General features: G+C 32.8%; 1 protein-coding gene across 10 annotated transcripts in view; it reads right to left on the bottom strand.

Annotated features, from left to right (window-relative positions):
* SNAP91 (synaptosome associated protein 91) overlaps positions 1 to 23,640 on the bottom strand; it is a 131,198-nt gene that overhangs the window by 58,106 nt on the left and 49,452 nt on the right. For all 10 annotated transcript variants that reach the window (XM_074333249.1, XM_074333256.1, XM_074333253.1 and 7 more), the window contains exons 8-11: positions 21,258 to 21,364; positions 13,915 to 13,956; positions 8,357 to 8,427; positions 2,664 to 2,691 (exon numbers count right to left, since the gene is read on the bottom strand). In XM_074333249.1, coding sequence (XP_074189350.1) covers positions 2,664 to 2,691; positions 8,357 to 8,427; positions 13,915 to 13,956; positions 21,258 to 21,364 — 248 coding nt within the window. The remainder of the gene's footprint in view (positions 1 to 2,663; positions 2,692 to 8,356; positions 8,428 to 13,914; positions 13,957 to 21,257; positions 21,365 to 23,640) is intronic.

Here is a 23,640-nt window from a genome sequence, read left to right on the forward strand (position 1 = left end):
CTCATATTGGGAGAAAACACTCAAGAAAATTTGAAATAAAAAATTGTAATAAATAATCAATAGTGGACAAAACATCTTTAAAATTTTAAAAGTTAAATGTAATTTGTATAAAATGATAAAAAGATTTGGCTTAACATTGCAAAGACTTCTATTCATGTATTTAAAAACAAAGCTAAATGTATTTCCTGGACATAAAATAGGTGGGAATGATTTTCCTAACTGCCAAAAAATTTTTAAATTACCAGCTGCAATAGTTATAAAATCAAGGCCATCCACTTTCCTTCACATCCTAAACAGATTTCATGTTAAGTCTTCTCAGGTGCCTTTAAAAAATCTAGAAATCTAACTTACAAAATAGTTCACAGATGGCAGAGAATAATTCACAAAAAAGATTCAAGTCACTGATAGCTTGAGGATATCATGACTATCTCATCACCGATATGACCGAGATCAAACTAAAAAAGTGAAATAAAAACTAACATGTATTGTCCTGGACTGGTTTATTTTTAAGAAGAGGACTTAACAGTCAGCTTAACATATTTATAAATTAAAATTCTTGTTATGCCAATTCTACTGTCTTTTATTTTGTATATTTAATTCTCCACATAGTCACAAGAGAAAGATTAAGGGAACATCTCAAAACAGTCTACTGATACTTAGTTCTGTAAGTGGAAAGGAGATATAACAGCAAGTAAAGTACACGAAGACCAAGACCAAGCAAGGGCTCCTAGATATAGCTGTAACTGGACATCTGACTTTAAATAGACCAAACTTAAAGGACATTTCAACAGAATATTTTAAGCAAAAGGACTGAGGAGATGAGAAATTTATAGAAATTTCTAGACGTAACTAGTATCTGTCCAATGCCTGTTTGTGCAAGAATATAACTAATATAACTAATTAAGAAGTCAAAATTCAATAGATACACAAATGTCAAATATTCAGCCCTTCAAGAAAAACAAAGGTATAAGCACTACGGCTGTTACTCAGAAAACATTATTATCCTCTCTTCACTCAAAATTCAAATTTTCCAAATGGAATGTGAAAGATTATCAATGGAATGGAAAGGGCTAACTAAAATTAATTTGCATGTCATTCACTGAGGACACTGAAAATTCCTCCAAAAGAAATTTTTTTTTAAAGAAACACAGGTAAATGAGCTTAAAAAGGTGTATGAAATACCACCAAGAACTTAATGACAGCAATGAATCTACAAACATAAATACAGAAACGAAGGTCTTCAAAGGCCCATTAAAATCTGCCTTGTAACAGCAATTTCTGAAGAGATGAGAGAGCTAGGAAACAGAACCAAAATAATCCATTATAAAAAGTCAGTAAAATTCCATTTGGCCAAAATGCAGAAACAGACCATCCCAAAGGATGTCATAATTTTACCACACTCTTCTCAACAGTCATATATTGGAATTTTTCACATAGACATAATGATTTTTAAATTTCGCTTTGTATCAGAATCACCACTGTTTGTTTTATTTGATTGTTTGTTCTAGCTTCCCTAAGGAGTCTTAGGTAGCCAGCCAGGCACTGGCACAGAATATGGTGTCTGGGACCCACCAGTGCAACCATGATGACATCCTTCATGTCTGTAATGACAGCAATTATATAATGGAAATTTGTCAAAGAGGAAAGAAAACATCACTTTTTTTTTTTTTGCCTGAAAAATACAATGGCAAATATGAACCACAGACCTACAGAAGTAAATGCTCTTGTCACTGATAACCCTAATCCTGTCCTTCAACATGCTAAAAAAGAGACAGGGAGGTGAAGGGGTTATTAAATTTATTAAAGTATACTGTGTAAAAGGCATGCTTGTGGAAAGATACCCAACTGCAATTGGCTACTCTAGCATTAAAACATGCATATTATATGCCTTACCTATCTCATAGGGCTGTGATACAGGCATGTGAAAAGTGTTTCGTAACTAGTAAAATGTTATACTGATATGTTTTCAGTTGTAATAGAAATGTATGAAATTTTCTTCTACTTAAAAAAAAATTTAAGTCCAAATAGAGGACTAAGTAAACTGTTATATTACATTGGACTTCAAAAATATAAAGAATATATAAACTTACTTTAATTTTCATCAAAAAATTAAAAGTAAAATTACTGTATGATCCAGCAATTCCCCTTCTGGGTACATACTCAAAACAATTGAAAGCAGGGACTTGGACAGATACTTGTACACCCATGTTCATGGCAGCATTGTTTACAATAGCCAAAAGGTGGAAGCGACCCAAGTATTCATTAACAGATAAATGGGTGAACAAAATGTTCATGCATAAAATGGACTATTATTCAGCCTTAAAAAGGAAGGGAAATCTGGCATATGCTGCAACATAGATGAACCTTAAAGATATGCTAAGAAAAACAGGGCAGTCACAAAAGGACAAATACTGGATGATTCTACTTATGAGGTACCTAAAGTACTCAACGTCATAGAGACAAAGTAAAATGGTGGCTGCCAAAGACTGGGAAAAGGGAAATGGAGACACAGTGTTTAAAGAGTACAGAATTTCAGTTTTGGAAGATAAAAAAGTTCTGAAAATGGATGATAGGATGTAGTACAACAATGTGAATGCTCTTAATGCCACTGACCTGTACACTCAAAAATGGTTAAAATGGTTAAAACAAAAGAACAAACTTACCTTACTTAAAGGAGAGGGAGCACCAGATCTAAAAGGCAACAAAAAAATTAAAACTGAATGTACTCAGGTACATTTACAGAAACATTTAAATTTGATAATATCACTTGGTCAAACATTAACTTGTTTAAATATAAATTTTTTAGTAATGGACACACTGTTTTTTAAAAAATACTTTTTATCTTTTACTCAATTATGACATCCTCTTCTAATATTTTCCATCCACTTAATTTCTAGTACTAGAAATTCTTACATTTAAAATTCTTTTCTATGTCTTTAGTAATTCAATTCTTCGAGTTGATCATTATTGCTTATGTCCATCAAAAATACACTGTCCCAATTGGAATTTTAAACATTTTGCCAAGATTTGGGAAAATATTTTATAGAATTAAAAAAGAAAAGCCCTCTGGTTTATTATTTTCAAAAGTTAGAAAACTCATTAGGTCAAAGTACATTGTGATTCATTTAATCCTATTTGTGTTGCATAAAAGGAACACCAGAATCATCATAATAAAAAAATCCCTATGAGCCCTGTGCCTGAAACGTGTCTCAGTGTCCATGTTCACACTCCTGAACCTTGTCTGTTCTTTTATGGCTGTAATGAAATTTATGAAAAACATTCCTATTATCTTGTTAGAACTAGAGGGAGCTTGAAAAAGAACAGTGACTTCAATGCTTGTTTCTAACGGAGTGAAGGAAAATTAGGAAGAAGTACACATTTTTTTTAGTTAGATTATGAGTAGCAGTGATTAGTGCCCATCATTTCCAGCAAAGTGCTTTAGAAATAACTGCCTAAACAGCTTACATGTTACTAACCTGAGTTGAGGAAAAATTAATAATCAAACAAAATGAATAAAAAATGTATTTCAATAAGAAGCCTACTGTCAGGGTCCTACAGAATGGCAGGGATGGCTTACTACTTATCACAGAGAAAATACCACATGTAGCAGTAGCAGAACAAAATTAGCAGAGATTTAGTAACTGAAATTCTATACAACATCATGAATTTTTGTTTTATTGATGTAGCAAAAGAAATCTAGCAGTTATTATATGCCCGCTTAATACTTTTACATTCAACTTCATTTTAAATACTCGTAACATGTCTGCCATTTTGTTTCAATTTAGTTTTTACTTAAAATGAACATAAATAACATAAAGTAAGGGCACAGAGATTTCTGACATATAATGAAGGTAGAAGCAGAAGGGTAACACTTAATTCAGTCATGTGTAGTTTGGCTAAATGTTACCTTAAGAGTAGCATATCCTATGAAGAAAATAATATACATTTATCTATATTATTCATTTCAAAGAGTTTACTGAAACAAATGAAACCACAGTGTTCTCTGTATCTACAAAAAGTCCTCAGGCACCTAAAAACCTACTACAGCATAAGGTTGAAAATTCCCCAATGAGTTTTTGACTAATAATTTCTCCACTCCTACCTTTTTTCCTTTATATATGTGGCAAAGGAAGGGAGTTAAATCTAAATAAAAATCCAACAAAATAATGGCAAAGAAAAATTAGAAGCCATTTGGCATGGTCACTTCCTAAGAATGAAAAAATTGAAATTAACTTGTTTACCTCTCAAGCAATTTTCAAAACCAATTCTCAGTGGTACTGACACAATGAGAAATACTATTACAAAAAAGAAGTGAGGATAACCAAGAACTTTTTGACATATTTCCAAACTAATACATAAAAATTTCTGACATATTCTATCCTCCATAGCAAGAATAAAAATATAGTAAAAATGACAGACCTGCTCTACCTGTTATTAAAGAACATGATGTTCAAATCTAAGTATAAAATATCAAAACTGGCACATCAGTTGCCAAGCTCCTACATGAACAACTATTTACTAAATGACACTTGTAATTAACCCATGGATTAAGCGGACATGAAAATCACCTACTGTCTATGTCAAACTATCATGCCACTTACTGCACTGTATCTTAATTCTCTGTTCAAGTTTCTGGCTTCTCCAGTAGATGCTAAGTTGTTTGAAGTGAGGGAACCCATCTCAATGTTTCATACCCCCCAGCACTTTACAGAGCTCCTGGTATTGTGTAGGTACTGAAATACCTATATCTCTGTATTATCTGAATTTTAAATGACAATAATTCATGTACTCTTTATATAAAAAAATAAATTAACCAAAAGTCTTAAATATTATTTTGCATGAAACTAAATTATCAGGATGTGTGCCTCTGTTCCCATGGATCAGATCCAGCCTTTTACCAAGATTTTATCAAAAAGGTGAGAACCATTGTGAAGGGATTCTATCTTGAATAGAATAGCCTATCAAAATATTGCATTAAACTGAGAGGTAAACAACTTGCCAAAGTCTCATTATTCTTTAATGGTGGATTTAAGACTCCTGTCCAAGTCTGATGCTTGAAGCCTGTGCTCATTTCACATTCCAGCCTGCCCTGATGGAAATACAGATGAGCCTAGCACCTTTGTTCCTCTCTTAAACAATACATAAATTGCTTCCTTTTACCTATACCTGGGTTAGTGCTCTACCCTACCAGTCATTGGTTATTTCTCCTTTATAAAAGAAAATACTACAATATTTTATATACTGATAATGACATTTATTAAAGATCAATATTTATTTTAAATATTTCAGCTGGAGAAATCTAGTACACAGTGAAACCATGTTGGGAAATTAAATAAAACATGAATATAATTTTAGAAGTGAATCAATAACCATATAGTACTCTACCCTAAATTCTGTAAAATGCTACAAACAAGTATGTGGGTTTTTACAATGGACACAGCAAATGCCAAGGTTTACTTCCAAGTTGTTAATAGTAAGCTATCAAAAGAGGAAATTTTGTGAAATTTCTTATTCACAACAATAACCCCTACATAGTTCTGGTTATAAATGCTGGCTAGGAAAACAAACAAAAACCAAAACACAGGTGTGAAAAATCTGTCATCCAAATAATTTCAATTACAATAGAATTATCTTGCATTTTCTATACCCTCAACGCTTCGTAAACCCACATGTAAAATAAAATCAATTTCTCTCTTTTGTTCTGTGGAATCATAGAAAGAGACAATATACAAAAGTGTATCATACAATACTTCATAAAATTTCAAAAACAAATATCAGTGGATATAAGGCGATAAATATAAAGAGCATACATATTTTTTTATAGTAGACATTTGAAAAGGCTTTGTTTTATCCATTTACTTGACTTAGAGGGTAGAATAACTTTATACTTCTAGTGGAAGATAAAGAAAACAAGTTTAAGTAACTCATTTTCTTTATAAAATTATCTTTGGGCACTTCTGCCATGTGACATGAAAAAAATCTTCTGTTTAGGAAACAAATGAAAAAACCTTTGATTTTTAAAATCTGAAAGAAATATGTATCTATACCTACGAGAGATTGTTAGTCTTGATGTAAGAAGACCAAAATAAAGTAAAACCATTTATGCTAGTCACCTTGGGAGACAAATAAAAGTACAGTGAAAAAACACAGGTGTGTAAAATTGACAGAAATCAGTTTAAAATGTTCTAAATACCACATGTGGGCTCTTAAGAGTGTTTTTTGCATTTTTAGCAATAACTAAATGCAAAAAAGTCACTCAGTACAGTACTCACCCTTCACTTAAGTTCCCAGGTAAGCACAAACATACAAAGAAGAAAACAGTTAACTACTACAGTTCATTTACTTTAAAAATAGGGAATAAGCAAAAGACAAGTTCATATGTGGTCTCAGCCAACTCAGAAAAGAAATCTGACAAGCATAAATTGATTTTAAAAGAGAGAGAAAATGTATGCTTAGCAAAGGTAACTAAAAACAGAAGTTTTTATTTCACTGCTCTTAGAAATGTAACTATACATAGCTGAATCTTCCAAAAATAGTTTGCAGCAGCCACAAGGGGGCGAATTTGGACTAGAAGTAAGGGCTAATGAAATCCACTCCAGAAGGCCGCTTCTCCCGTGACTGCAGCCCTGGGAGATTTAACAAGGGAAAAGCGTGGATCTGTGCAGGGTGTGGGAGACCCTGAAGGGGAGAAAGTGCAGAGAAGGTGACTTTTCACTGATGCGCATCCTGCATCGCCCAAGGGAGAGGCTCTAAGTCTTGGGGATATGCGCTGTATTTCCTTAGCTAAAGAGGTTCTTCTGCCGCAGGAGCAGGGATATTTCTCAGGCTTCCTGCCTCCTTTTGCTTTAAACCTACGCAGCTCACTCACTTGGCTTCCCAGATACCCTACAAGGTGGCTCCAGCAGTAACTGGAAGTGGGTGCCTTCTACTGTGACTTAATATACTCTCATGTCTTCCTAGCTGACATCAACCTATCCACAAAACTCCGATCTTCCACAGCCTCACTGAAGCTGGGGCAGACGTGGCCTGTGGGAACAAATTTACTAGAGCCCCTGAGAAATCCTGCCATCCATCACTCCAAATAGCTCTGCCATAACTGCCTGAGACTCCTACACACACTGTGGCTTATCACTGAAAAATTTAAAACATGCAATAATTTGTATACTGATTTGGAAAAGATGATAGAAATAACACTTAGCTAATAAACTGAGAAACAAAAAAGTAACATCAAGACTTGAATCTAGATTCTGGGCGAATGCCCAGAGGGAAGAAAGCAGAAAGAAGTTGCATTTTGAAAGTTATATCATAGTTAAAATCCACCATCAGCCTACAACCCTGCAATGACCACTTCTTAGGTTTTCTCTACTTCTACTGTCAATCTACATGGAATAAATGAACCCACAAAGACATTTCAAGCTGACTCTATAGACAGAGCTACACAGTGTTCAGGTGGAGATAATGAAACATAAAATACTCCCTGACCTTTAGAATCAGAAAAATCTATTTAAACCACATATGTGGGGAAAAAATTGCCCAAACAAAGGGCATGATTAAGGAAGGCTTCATGAGATGGCCCTCCCAGGATGTATAAGCCCAGACAGAAACAAGGAGGGTAGGCATCCAAGAATAGCAGAATTATCATTTGAGCAAGGAACAAAGACTGGAAAGTACTGGGTCTCGTAAATACACAAGTTTGACACCTGCTAGAGTGAAGAAAAGAAATGGAACCTGGACCTTTTTTTTTTTTTTGCATGCAATGAGGAAAAATACTCATAAATGTAAGTGCACAACACAAAGTTATGACAATCCAGTAAAACTGCATTTATTGCTGCTTGTTTGCTACTCTCTCTATTAAAAGATCTCTGAGTAAAATGTAAGCAGCATGCCATTCTTAATGGTTCAAGTGGGTGAGAGTCTTGAGTCTAAAACACTATAATTGAGGGCTTAACAACATAACAAAACTATTCTTGTGGGCTTGTTAACATCTCAGTGTTCAAGACTGTTTGTGAAATTCTGGTTGTTTTTTTCACTCATCCCCAATGATAACAGCCCCAGTTTTTAAACATTAGCAACTCTTTCTCTGTGTATTGTGAATCCCTTCTAAGGGCAAGTGCGGTCAACATAGGTAGAACCTATTAATTTGCTGCATTAGCTTGTAGATAGACAGCCTATACATGAGAGTCACACTTTTATAAGTTAATGGGAAGGAGGGGGATTTTGAGGGAACCCAGAAGAATTACAATAAAACATACCCTAAAACTGTAGTAGTAAGTATAAGTTGTACCATGATAAATCTCATTGTATAAAGAACGACTGGCATTTTTCATCTTACTTAGAATATACAACTAATGCGTACTTGTTTCCAGGTTTCTTCCCTTCTAACGTATTTAGATGCTGTTCAAGGGTCTCCATAAGACTGCTGGGAGCCTACAATAAGAAAATAAAAATAAATTTCTGTATTGCTTGCTTTCAAGGTAAATACACTGGAACATCACTGTAACTTTGTATGGCAGAAGTCTGTGGGTGGACCCCAATACACATGTGAGATAATTTCATTCCAGGTTCTCTTAGTATTTAAATATTTAAATTCTATGGAATCTCAGACAGTCCCATCTTATATAAACTTAACTCCACTGAATAACAAAGAGTGTTACAGCGTGGTTTCAGTGTACAGATTACATTGGATAAACTTTTCCTAAGGTATTATTTATATGCAGTAAACCCAATTTAGTCAAGTTCACCATACGTTTCCATAAGACCACAGTGAAAAAAGAACAGGTATTTGTATCCAAGTCAAAAATAAGTCAAAATAAGTGCCCAAATACAAACTTACAGAAATTTGAAAATACAGTAAAATCTCACTTATCCACATTTGACTGATATACTCGGAAAATTGCTACTATATTTTAAAAAGGGGGGTGGGTGAGTGATAGTTGGAAGGAAGAATACAACTTTAGTAATAAACAACAAGATTTTCTCATTGAACTATTTAATTTATACATATAATAAAGTTACTTTAACAAATATAGTAATGTTATAATTGACTGTGTATTGGCAGATTTGATATATTTCAACTGTTTTATTTAAAAAATGACTGTTTTTATAAAAAAGTAACTGACTGTTTTTATAGTTTAAGCAATATAAAGTGATGGCATTTTACTGTATATTAGAAAGAGAAATAATAGGTTCATATAAATATTCCAGCCCATCTATTCCTCAAGCATTAGAAATTTAAATTAAACTTTCTCAAATCATTATAACCTAAATTAGACCTTAACAGCAGCGTAGGCATTCAAAAAATAGCATTGCATGAATGAAATATTTAACTACATTTATAGTTACATTGAATTTTGACAATTGTTCTTTGTATTAATATGAAATTAATTTTGAAGGACTTGAAAGTATGTAACTGTTGAAATAGCTCACATAATTCAAGGAAATTCGTATCACTGTACATTTTACATTGTACCTATAATGACAAAAATAAAATTCGTATTAAACTTTTTAATTCTGAAAGTTAGGTTTATTTATTTAACATTCATTTTAATTTCCCAAATAGACCCATAAACTGTAACAGCAATTATGTGATTTTATATATGTAATTATATGATTATTGTAAGTGTAAATTACTAAGTGAACCAAACATAAATTTATAAGTATAAATAAATTACTAAGTGAACAAAATATTAATATGATCAAAGTGATGAAGGTAAGGTAGAAAGAAACAGCTCTATGAACATTATCTAAAATGTTATGGACTATAGTGTACAACGAATAAGGACTATAAGGGGATATAATAAGTTTAGAAAGTTATAAAAATAAAAGTTTAAACTGTAACTCAGGTGAAAGTGGATTTACTCAACAAATTCCAGTAAACTACAATTAGAAGTATGTCTCCAAGTATAAAAAAATGAATTTTTAAGAGATAAAAGAAATTTTGCTCTATAGAATGGTCAACTATAAACATTTGCTCATTTAATAAAGAGAATGTACACTGTAACCTTAAAAAGAAAATAAAAATGATTATCATAATTTTTAGGTGAATTCACATCTGATATCTACAAACTTTCATATTAATTATCATAATAATAATTATAATTGTCATATTAATGGAACCTAGGAGCCTGGGCCTATAACTTCAAACTTTTCATATTTCCCTTTTTTTCATTGATATCACAATAAGGAAAAAATATTATCAAGCTGTAGATCCTTTCTCTAGTTAGAAGACTTAGTTCATCGGAATGTTAAACACAATGTAAAAAAAAATGTGATTTTATGCTAAACCTGTTACAAAAATGCTATTTATAGGTAATAAAATAGAGAACAACATGGGATAACAAAAAAAAGAGGTAGTATTTTCTTCTGTAATGTTTCTTAGTTGTCTAAAAACAACAACAACAAAAACTCAGAACCAGGAAGATAGTTTGCAATTTCATTCTTTTTGCAATTTCTTAATAATTTAAGGGGGGAAAAATTAAAATACAATCACAACAGTCACAATAGTTATTTGATCAAGAACACGGACTACAAAATTGAGTTCTGTTTTTAAGGGAAGATATTTTGTAATACATTGCACATAAATTAAATTTGGAGCATTTTACCTTAGAGGCTTAAAAATTCTTCATCATTTATATTATTTATAAGGACTTATGAAATCTAATAGAAATAAATTCTTCAAATGTATTAGGCAGTAAGTAGTAGGCAATAAACAAATACTGTCTCAAATGTCCAAGGAAAAGCTTTGAGAATGCCTCTGCTGTTGTAAAAGGAATTGAATATTAACAAAGTATAATTATCAGTATCTTTAGTTGCTTATTTTTAAAAATGCCAAAGTCAATAGACCAATCAGCTGGAAACACCAGCCCAAAGAGCAAGAGTCAGCCTGTGAAAGCTAAGGGATAACAGCAATATATCATGGTTACCGATTCATCAGTGGTACAGTCTTTAAAAGGCGACTTTTCTTTACCAGTAGTTTTCAGATCAACCAGAATTCCTGACATCAAAACCTAAGATGTTTTTCATAAACGGAGATAATTTTAAATTTGGATCGTGCACTCACACACACCAAACAGGAAATAATATTTTGAAAGTCCTTTTCTTAGAACAAATTCATAGATAATTTTGAGTCCAGAATCAAAACGGATGCATTCATCTACAATTCAGATGCTTTAGATTCTAAAGCATCATTAAAACCAAATGGGAAAAAAAAGCAACCAAAAAATCATTCAAAATTTTGATCATTAGATCTAAGAAACCAATTGAAAGTGCTGAGGAGAAATATTTCAGTTCTGATATCATATTCACTTCTTACCCCTAACAGCACTTTTCAATGTTTTTAAAATTTTTTCACTGATAGTCATAAATCATTTAAATGCAGCTAAGATGATATTATATGCACAATTTAAAAAGGGCTACAGACGTCCATACTGGTATTTATTGTGCATTTTCTAACCTAAAATATATCTTAACTCCCAGTCAATAGGTAGCCCTTCTGGTCTCCATCTCCTCTTTAATCATCTCCCATGTTTGGTGTTTTGTTCATTGCCATGGCTAGATTCAGTGCCATCGTGGCCACAGAGAAACTTGGCAGAGAGCAGAACCTAATCTCAAAAGTGTTAAACTGAGTCCACACAACCTGGCATTTCTGACCCACCTCCAGATTAATGCTGGTCTAGCACCCTCTAAAAGATTAACCCTACATAGAGCAGCTTACATTCCACTTTGGACCTGTCTATACTGTCAGAGTGGGTCTAAATCTTCAGTTCAATTACAGTTCTCCGTTAGACCTGTGGAAGGGGCTCTAAATAAGAATTAGGGAGTGTTTAGTTCTGTTGCTCATAATCTCAACAGAAACCACAATTGGGTAATTTATTAAGAAATTTCAGAGGCACACGATTCTCTTGTACTGAGACATAAATATATGCTAAGGAAATGAACTACAGATTTTTTTTTTTAATGAGGAGGTAATTTTAAAATAAATGTTAATAATTAAGTTTATGTGGCTCTTAAGGTCATAACAAAAGTAGAGGATATGAGATAACAGATTCTAATGAATCTCTACCACAAAAAGCTTTTACCTAGACCCAGGACAAGATTTTATCTTAAGGATTTGATCTCTATTCCCCAAATTGTGATAATACACAATGTATATCACTAAATAAAATATTGTCTCTGGACTTCTTGAGAGAAGAGATTATATAAATTATAATATTATATATAGTATCATTAAAAATTAAACCCAAGTATGTGAATCCTTCTTTCCATGATATACTATAATCTTCTAACTTTAAAAACAAAAAGGTAGTATGTATTCTTTCAAACATTTTCTTGTCTCTCTTCAGACTATGCCCAAACTGAGACAAATGAGGACCTATTTTCTTATTAACTGAGAGCCTCTCTAACAATATAGCTAGTTTTTCTTTTATTCTACAGTGAGCTGTCTGTAGAGTTGAATAAAGATGAGTTAGCATTTCTAAAAGCTATTCATTAAGCTAAGTATTTTAATATCCAACTTTCTAGGTTAACATGCATTATTTATTTGGGCTATTTTACAAAACTTAAAATGAAAACACAACGATTCTCTTTGCTTTTTATTAGTGCTATAAAATTCAAAAATCTATATTTAATAAAGAGAATTTTTTATAAAGAGATTTTTAACAGTACTTTGTGCACACTTAATTTTTTAGCCATATCCAAAATTATACCAATATCTTACTCAGATAGTTATCTGATCATCTTCTCATACTAGCAAAAATATTTTATACTAATATTCTGTCTTCTAGGAGCTCTCTTCTAACTTTTAAGTAAAAAATATAATGCCATCATATTCTGAACTGTTCTGTGAATTTTGTTTATGAAAAATTCTTGGTATTTCATTGGTATTTTAATGATATACAAACAGAGACCAATTACATTGGGTTTCTCTAATTTTTAATAAAAATTTAAGGTTAACATTATTTTAAATATGGAAACATTTTAAGGAATTAAAGAACGTAAATTGTTAAAAACATTTTGATGTTATTAAAAAGTGAAGTGGATAATCGTTCATTATGACATTTTTCTTCTATTACAATGATTTCTTTATTTACAAAGACAGAAAACTTATATATTCATTACTGGTGTATAAAACGGCTCTATAATCTCTCCTACTATCTCGACTGTGTCTAGTTGAAAGAAATGTTTGGGATAGAAATTTACCACAACAGAATGAAGAGCTGATTAAATAAAAATAGTTCCTGCCAATTATGAAAAAGGTCATACAGTAATTTTGTACATGTGAATGACCTTGATTTTTCACCTTAGGACCCTCTTGACAAATAAAAGGATTGCTAAGGAAGCCCACTACTGTTTTTGCTTACTAGATGGCCCCCGGAAAAATCACTCATCTACCACTACTACTTTTTAAACAAGATTCTTTTATAATGGAAATTCCTCCACTTCAAAGGGGAGACAAGAATCAGTGTAGTAGAACTATGTCAGAGTTCACACAATTCACACCCCTCCTTCATCCTCAGAATATGACGAAATCTAGAAGCACAAATAGGAAGAACAGTTGAAATGTTCTGATTATCATGCCTACGAATAATCATCTTCATAGATACAACACTTTTTTAACATTATTCAAGGCTTCCTTTGGACTCAAGTTCAAGAATGAAAAGATGAGCTCAACAAGTAAGCTCAGTTGCCTTTAAAGAAGAGACTGTCATAAGGACAGAAAAATCTTCATATTACCACCAGAAATATATTCAAATAGCTAGAAAAAATAAGCGAAAATAATTGCTAAGAAAGTTGGTTGGCCTAAATTCAAAATACACTAAATGCTTAGAAGGCTATGGCCTAGGTAAGACCTTTTATGGCAAATTATGGAATAATAATTTCATGCACACTGAATCTTCCACTCAGAGAATCACTTACCTGTGTGAGGTCAGGAATGTCACCTTTATCAATGCCAACTTGCTGTGCATTAAAAAGAAAAGAAAAAGACATTACTTAGTGGGAATTTAATAAATGTAACTTCTCTTAATTTAATTGAAGAGCATCACAGAATTAGTTAAAACCACAGCTCAAACTTGGTATATTAATCTCGCTTTGAGCATATGCTCTGTGTAGTTTTCCATCAATATGATAAAACAATGATTTTATTAATATAGATATCACAGGTGTACAGAATTATATTAGAACCAAAATATAGAACTTAAGAAACTGACGTGTAAAATTTAAAGGTTTCCTCCATGGTTAACAGCAGCTAAAACACTGAAAAAAACAAAACAATGCTTCAACTAAATTTAAATAGTTAATTATGCCAAGTAAGTTTCCTGTACAGGCAATGTTCATTTTTTTAAATTTATTTTTAATAAAAAAAAAACTTATTCAATTTATTTAAACAGAAAACCCCTCAAAAAACAGTTCATCCATTTCTCCCACCTCCATCACCCACCTCTTGTAACCACCAATCTGTTCTCTCTCTCTATGACCTTGGACTCTTTTTTTTCCCTAGATTGCACATATAAGACAGATCATACAGCATTTGCTTCCTCTGATTTATTTCACTTAGGATAATGCCCTCGAGGTCCATCCATCTTATAACAATGGCAAGGTTTCATTCTTTTTTATGGCTAAATAATATTACATTGTGTATATTATTAATGTATATGTAACATTTTCTTTATCCACTCACCCATCAACGGACACTTAGGCAGTTTCCATACCTTCACTAATATAAATAACGCTGTAATGAACATGGGGGTGCATATATCTTTTCATTAGTGTTTTCTTCAGATAAATACCCAGAAGTAGGATTAGTGGATCATACAGTAGTTCTGTTTCTATGTTTTTTAAAGTATCTCATCTCATATTTATTTATTTATTTGATTGGGAAAGCTTGCATTCCTGGCATTTTTGGTTGGTTTGTGTTTTTTTTTCTTTTTAAATTCAATTTATTGGGGTGACATTGGTTAGTAAAATTATATAATTTTTTGAGGAACCTCTATACTGTTTTCCATAGTGGTCGTATCAATTTATATTCCAACTAACAGTTCACAAGGGCTCCTTTTTCTCCACATCCTAACCAATGATTGTTATTTTTTGAGTGTTTTTTTTTTTTTTTTTTTTTTTTTGATAAAAGCCATTCCAACTGGTATGAGGTGATATCTCATTTTCTATTTGCATTTCCTTGATGATTAACGATGTTGATCATCTTTTTAATGTATCTGTTGGCAATTAGTATGTCTTCTTTGAGAAATTGTCTATTCAGATCTATTGTAAATTGGATTATTGTTTTTTTGCTACTGAGTTGTAGGAGTTCTTTATATGTTTTGGATATTAGCCCCTTATCAGATATATGGTTTTTAATTATTTTCTCCCATTTGGTAGGTTGCCTTTTCATTTTGTTGAGGATTTCCTTCGCTGTGCAGAAGCTTATTAGTTTGATGTAGTCCCACTTGTTTATTTTTGCTTTTGTTGCTTTTTCTTCTGGTAATAGATTTAAAAAATTATTGTCAAGACTTATGTTAGATTACTGCTTATATTTTCTTCAGGAGTTTTGTGGTTTCAAGTCTTATGTTCAAATCTTTAATCCATTTTGAGTTAATTTTTATGTATGGTGTAAGAGAGTAGTCCAGTTTCATTCTTTTGCATTTGGCTGTCCAATTTTCCCAACACCATTTACTGAAGAGACTGTTCTTTCCATATTGTATATTCTTGGCTCTTTTGTCATACATTAATTGACCATATAGGTGTGGGTTTACTTCTGGGCTCCCCATTATGTTCTATTGACCTATGTGTCTGTTTTTATGCCAATACCATCCTGTTTTAATTACTATAAGCTTTATAACATAGTTTGAAATCAAGGAATGTGATGTCTCCAGCTTTGTTCTTCTTTCTCAAGATTGCTTTAGCTACTTGGAGTCTTGTGGTTCCATATCAATTTTAGGATTGTCTTTTCTATTTCTGTGAAATTGCCACTGGAATTTTGAATCCGTATATATTGCTTTCGGTTGTATGAACATTTTAACAATATTAATTCTTCCAATCCATGAGCATGGAATATCTTTCCATTTATTTGTATGTTCTTCAATTTCTTTCGTTAATAGTCTGTATACCGGTCTTTCATCTCCTTGGTTAAATTTATTTCTAGGTATTTTATTCTTTTTGATGCAATTGTAAATGGGATTGCTTTCTTAATTTCTCTGACAGTTCATTATCAGTGTAAAGAAATGCAACAGATTTTTGTGTATTGATTTTGTAGCCTCAAACTTTACTTGTCTATTACTTGTAACAATTTTGATGGGGGTTTTTGGGGTTTTCTATATATATCATGTCATCTGCGAATTGTAAGTTTCACTTTTTCCTTTCCAATTGGATGGTCTTTATTTCTTTCTTACCTAATTGCTCTTGCTAGGTCTTCCAATACTATGGTGAATTAAAGTGAGGAGAGTGGTTATCGTTGTGCTTTCCTGATCTTAGAGGAAATGCTTCCAGCTTTTCACCATTGAGTCCGATATTAGCTGTGGTCTTGTCTTATATGACCTGTATTGAAGTACATGCCTTCTCTACCTGCTTTGCTGAGTTTTTTTTTTTAAATCATAAATAGATATTGAATTTTGTCAAATACTTTTTCTGCACCTATTGAGATTTTTATCCTTCATTTTCTTAATGTGCTGTATCACATTGTCTGATATGCAGATGTTGAACCATCCTTACATCCATGGAATAAATCCCACTTGATAATGGTGTATGATACTTTTAATGTATTGTTGAATTCAGTTTGCTAATATTTTGTTGAGGATTTTTTGCATCTATGTTAATAAGAGATAATGGCGTGTAATTTTCTTTGTGGCATCTTTATCTGGTTTTGGTATTAGGGTAATGCTGGCCTTATAAAGTGAGTTTGGAAGAGTTTCCCCCTCCTGTATTTTTTGAAAGAGTTTGAGAAAAACTAATATTAATTCATCTTTGAATGTTTATAAGAATTCACCAGTGAAGCCGTTTGGCCCTGGACTTTTGTTAGTTGGGGGATTTTTCATTACTAATTCAATCTCTTTGCTAGTAATCAGTCTGTTCAGGTTTTCTATTTCATCTAATTCAATCTTGGTAGGTTGTATATTTCTAGGAATTTATCCATTTCTTCTAGATTGTTCTATTTGTTGGCGTGCAATTGTTCATAATAGTCTCTTATGATCCTTTGTATTCCTATGGTATCAGTTGTAATATCTCTTTCATTTATTTTTATTTATTTGAGTCCTATCTCTTTTTTGTTGGTGAGTCTAAATAAAGGTTTGTTAATTTTGTTTCCTTCCTTCCTTCCTGCCTGCCTGCCTTTCTCCTCTTTTTCTCTCTCCTTTTTCTCTCTCTTTCTCATTCATTCACTCATTCATTCATTTAAATTTATTGGGGTGACAATGGTTACTAAAATGATATAGGTTTCAAGTATATGTTTCTGTAATACATCATCCTTTGCCTTTTCTATGACTAGATCAGTCTCGCTCAGTCTGGACACTATTGACATTTTGAAATAATTCTTTGTTGGGAGCTGTTTTGGGCACTGCAGTATATTAGCAAAATCTTTGATCCCTACCCACGGGATGCTAGTAGCCCTCCCCATCTTCTCTATTCATTCACTGATATAAGTGGGGTATTAAATTTCCCTACTATTATTGTATTGCTGTCTATTTGGTAGTTAGAACCAAAAATGTCTCCAGATGTGTCTTGGGGAGGAGAAGGGAGCAGAACTGCCCAATGGGGAGAACCACTGGTGTAGGAAATACTGGCCCTCAACTTACTAAATCAAATTACTCTGGAGATTCCTCCCCAAAGTACAGACTTTAACTGCTAATGACTGAACTCTGGCTTTAGGGAAGCCACTGATGCTTCCCTATAATCACTTCTATTATACAAACTATGGAAATTATAAACTAAGGCAACTTCATTCCATTTATCTCCATATTTTAATACCTCTTTAGATGATCCATTAAAATATTAATATGAATGAAGTTGGCATTTTTTATTATATTTTAACAAATATAAATATTAAAAAATATTTTTTCAGCTAAAGTTGGCATTCAATATTATTTTATATTGGTTTCAGGTGTACAGCATAGTAGTTAGATATTTATATAATTTACGCAGTCATCACCACAGTTAGTCTAGTTACCCACCTTGCACTATACATACAATTGCAACAACATGGATGGACCTAGAGGGTATTATGCTAAGTGAAATAAGTCAGAATGAGAAAGACAAATACCATATGATTTCATTTGTATGTGGAATCTAAAGAATAAAATAAATGAACAAACAAAACTGAAACAGACTCATAGATACACAGAGCAAACTGAGTGCTGCCACAGGGGAGGGCTGTTGGAGAGCTGGTTGGAAAAGGTGAAGGAATTAAGAAGTACAAACTGGTAGTTACAAAACAGTCATGGAGAAGTCAGCATTTTTAAATAAATATATTATGTCTCCCTAATATTAGAGTCACTTTGGTAAAGGATGATGTGTTTCTATTAAATGGATAATTTGGTTAAAGACACAATTGAGGAATTCTTCCTTGACATTGCTAATTTTACCACCCTGAACTTCTGAACCACAGTGTAAGTAGAGGATTGAGCTGAGGTGTGATTGTATTGCAGAAATCTCCTCACTTTCCGTCTGCAAATATTCTGGGAGACATAACTCCTACGACTTGGTATTTACCTTGAAATAGCAAACTGAAAATAACTTGGTTCTATAAAAGGGAAGTGTGTTCAGTAGAAATGCCTATTACCTGTAAAACCAACATGTTACAAAGCTTCAGTTGCCTGCTTTAGGACTCTTTCATACAGTCAGCCCTCCATATCCATGGATTCAAACAATCATAGATAGAAAATATTTGTAGTAAAAAGTTAAGTCGCTGCTGAGGTGTACGAGGTATGTAGTTAGGTCTATGATGGTTATGTCTACATTGAGCATGTATAGGCTCTTTTTTCTTGTCCTATTCCCTAAAGAATACAGTATAACTATTTATATAGCATTTACATTATATTAGATATTATAAGTCATCTACGGATGACTTAAAGTATATGAGAGGATATGTGTAATTTATAGGCAAACACTTTGACATTTTATATAAGGGACTTGATCATCTGCAGATTTTGGCATCTGTAGGGGGCCCTGGAATCAAGCCTCTGTGGATACTGAGGGACAATGACTCTTTAATAACACAAAACACGGTAAGTTTTCTGCACTTCAATGAATTCCTTTGGGAAATTTGACTATTTCCATAGAAATCATTCTACTACTCTACATTTCTTTTAATATGATGAACAACTTATTGCTAACATTTGCCAAATACCCAAGACAGCTAAATTTTTTAAATGACATTCTGGAAGTCCTCTACACACTCTTCAGGCAAATGGTACTAACTACAGGATAGATATTGGGTATGAGTCCATACATCCACATACATTATACGAGTACTAACTGGAAGAGAAAGAAGTTTTGTACATTTGTCAAAAATTTCTGTATTAATCAATTATAACCAATCCACTAACACGGGTATTCAAACAATTAGCATTTAAATTATGAACAAAGTAATTTTAATGTGAAAGAAAACACAAATGATTATGGTGATCCATTGCAATTTAATGTTTATTATATTAAAAATAGTTTTGTAAATTAATATCCACTCCAGAAAACATTAATTGTAATGTTCAAATATAAGTAAAATATTTATTATTCAGTTATTTAAAGACAGGCTCTCAAAACGATGTCTTGACTTTTGTAGCTCTCATTTACAATGGCCTGAATTGGGCCTATGCTAACGTCAAGAGACACAAAGTAAAATTTTACATGTAAAAATAGAAGGAACTGATAAACAACTACCCCTTTTCTCATGGAGACTTTGAGCTCAGCGTCATTAAGCTGATTAGAGAAATGCATATCCCAAATGTCACATACCCAGCTCCTTAGTTATCCGATATAAACAATAACAAATGAGAAAATTGGGAAGCATGTACACCAGGAATTAGTGGAACAATGAAATAACCCGCTCTGGGTGCTTAGGCATAATTGATATTTTCACAGAAAGAAATCAGGCAAATTTTACTATATTATGTTGATAATTACAGTTAAACCCTGGGAAAATCACACCAAATACAAAAAATTAAACTTGTGTAACAGCAAAAGCAAAAGTTTCAAGTAATTCTATCCTTCCTTAAAGACCAAACATGAACATGCTTTACTGTATATGTAATTTATATAAGCTAATCTTTACCTTTTGTTTCCCATGTTACATAAAAAATAGTTTTACTCTGATCACAAGCCATATGGACCAAAGTTGAAGAGGTAGCATTTTACAATATTATTTTGGCCTCAGAATTCGAATTTGACAATTATTATTCCTGCGAATAAATGAGACTTAAAGTATAACATGGGCTAGAAGGCTTTTGAAATTGTATATATGCTTGTTCTGTGCTCTCTCCTCAAAATAGCAAAAACATAAATCCTCAAAAACATGGCATGAATGGCCCACGTCCAAGGCATCATATGCTTTGATGTTTAGCTTCAGAACCCCCTGCACAGAGCACCTCTGCCAGTCCTAGCAATCAGTTAGTTGACATGCAAGCTAAAAACCCATTTGTCATCTTGCCAAAGGACTACAATAACAATGTCGTAATTCCCAATATAAGTATGAATCAATAATTGGATTTTATAAGAGAAAAGACCAACTTACAGATAACCCAAGAACATCCACTATATGGTTACAGTTATTTTGATTAAGTATAAAAACATCCTTATGAAACAATTTATAAACTTTATAAAATCTATTATATTTTTTATGTTTTATTTTTTCATTGCTTCAATCATTGACAAGTAAGAAAGGTCAGATATTTTATGATTTATCATTTACACACTAAGAATGGTGGACAGACTGTTCTAAGGCTTTTTTCTAGAGTTCAGTAAAAAGTAAGCACTTTCTTACAATCAAAAATCACCATTAGGTAGAATGGAGGAATGGATACCTTGCAAAGCAGTAAATGAGCTCATATCCATGAAACCTTTATTTGAAGATAGAATGATCATCTAATTGGGATGTAGGAGTGCAAAGTACAGCTCTGAATGAAAAGTTGGATGAAATGATTTTTAAGGTTACTTCCAACCCTAATACAATGTAACTCTGTGGCAGAATGTCTTGCCAGACTATACATTTTATCATTTACTCCAGGTGCATGAGCTAATATTTCAAAATCATAGTCCCAACAAAGCTCAATATTACTTACCTCTGCAACTTTGAGAAATTCAGACACTCTTGTCATTCTAGTTAGAAATCGTTTGTAAATTTCTAGAGCATCTTTACATTGTCCTTTCTTCATTTCAAAAAACTTTTCTAGAAGAGATGGACATTTTGAAAAGAGTTTTATACTTGATTTTATTAAAGCTTATATTAACAGTATTACTTAAAACTTAAATATGTTTGAATCAAAACATTTGGCACTAAAATCTATGAGGTTCTAAGCACCTAAACAAGGGGACCTGAGTAATTTAAAAAAGGTGTTATGTTCTAAGATATGTCGCATGAAACAATTCAAATAATGAAAACACAGTTAAAGCAGAACATAAGAATTGTCACAACAGATTCAATTCATGTCCCATATATAGCAGTATTCTGTTTTGGAAAACAGCATCGAATTCTTTATAACAATCTCAAAAGTTATGACTGCATTCAACAGCATTCTTATTTTCTTACTAGCTCACTATAAACCAATAATTTACACATCATAAAGCAATCATCTATAAAGTTCCCTGAATTAAAGAATTCTCTAAATTATCTACACCCTGTATAAATTGATACTTCCTTTACTGACCATAAATTAATTCTTTCAAAGATTATAAAGTGTCTTTTAGTTGTAAAATAGTGAAGTTTTGTGAAAAACATTTGGTTTACTAAACTCTTTATGACCTTCCAATCTATAATTGTATCCTCTTGCTCAACCTGTAGCTTTCTAGACAGAAAAGCAGAGGATCCATTTGCTGTTGTTCTTTTCTGCACTCCTAAGATTAGACTTCACAGTCACTAAGGTACATTACACTAAGCTCCATTACAATTTCAGCACGAGAGTGTATTTTTCTCCACAGTTTTGAAGAAAACCAGCAGTTTATCAGTGGTTTTGCCAGCCAGTCATTCATTAAGTCACTCAGTCAATAATTACTGACACTGCAGATGGAGATATTGTAGGCCAACGTCTACAACAGCTCCAAGGCAACTTGGGTCACAACCGATGGCTCAGTATCTCCATTATTTAATATCGGCACATGGTTAAACACATGCTATTTCTGTATTCTCCCATACTTTAAAGTCCTTGATTTCATTCAGCATGTAATTTTACTAGCTCAAAAGTATTTTTAATTTTTTCAAGAAAGGTTTAATAATATATAATTACACAAAGAACTAATTATTGAGGGTAGCTACTCATTACCTCCTGTTGATAGTCTTTTCATAATTTTACTTTTAGCGCGGACCACCCCTGTAGGGTACTCAAGGGAAGCAAAAAGATCAAGAAAATAAACACATGCTGTGTTCTACATGTAAAGATTTGAGAGGGAAGTGAGTCTTTTAAAAAATGGGCACATCTAAGGATGCTTTCTTCTTCCACTCTATCCTGGTTTTTAATGATACAGATAGAATTGTGGCGTGATAAAGGAATAAATCTTTTTTAGTTTAAACTTTTGAAAATAAGGACTTATTCTGGTAAAACATACTTTCATGCAAAACTAAAGATCAGAATAAAGGTAAGGACTGAAATAATAGACTTGGGACTCATCATAATGGAGATAATAGGTTTTCCAGTGAAGAACATACTACAGAAAGAGAACGGTAGATGACTAGAAATTACCTTTAGCAAAAGCTCACATTTAGGAGAAATACGGAAGAGTAAGATCAGCCAGGAAATGAAAATGGGAAAATCTATCTTATTTGGATCACCGATAAACTCTCCCACCTGAAATAAAGGTAACTGGTTTTGAACCGCATATTATGGACAACAATCTTTCCCCACTGAAGGTAAAACCTCCAAGAGCACTGTGTTCAGTGTGGGTGACTGGCTCACGAACCTCCATTCTATCTTTTCCCTTAGACTCACGGAAGGCAGGGTTCTGGACGAAAAGTTAGTTCTGCAAATCAGACAGACCTGTGGAAGATCTGGAAGGTGAAACTGAGGCAGAAGCTGTTGTTCCTGTACCTTTTTAGCTGTTTCTTAACACAGCTTTTATGAGCCTGGAAACGTGAGATTATCTTTTGGCAGCATTCTACAATCTACCCACCAGCTTCCTGGGTTTTGAGGAGTAATGATTATGGTCGTAGCCATTTGATCTGGCTCCCTACCACCTGGATTATAGCTTCTGGGATCCATTCTCCAGTTTCCTAGGGTTGCAAAGCAGCAGAGGTGGTAGCAGCAGCTTCTTGTTTTTAGCATACATTAAAGTGGTGGCCTTAGTAGTCGCTTCCCTAGTGGGTAAGAACTTACTATTTCAGTAGTTATCTCAGGAGGCTGAGTCTAGAACCAGTTCCTGTAGACTTACAATAATTACATAAACACACAACTCCATGTATTAAATCCCTTTTTATTTAGAATATGTAGAGTTTCTGTTGCTTGAATAGACAAT

This window comes from Rhinolophus sinicus, linkage group LG05 (assembly GCF_036562045.2).
Source record: "Rhinolophus sinicus isolate RSC01 linkage group LG05, ASM3656204v1, whole genome shotgun sequence".
Taxonomy (NCBI): domain Eukaryota; kingdom Metazoa; phylum Chordata; class Mammalia; order Chiroptera; family Rhinolophidae; genus Rhinolophus; species Rhinolophus sinicus.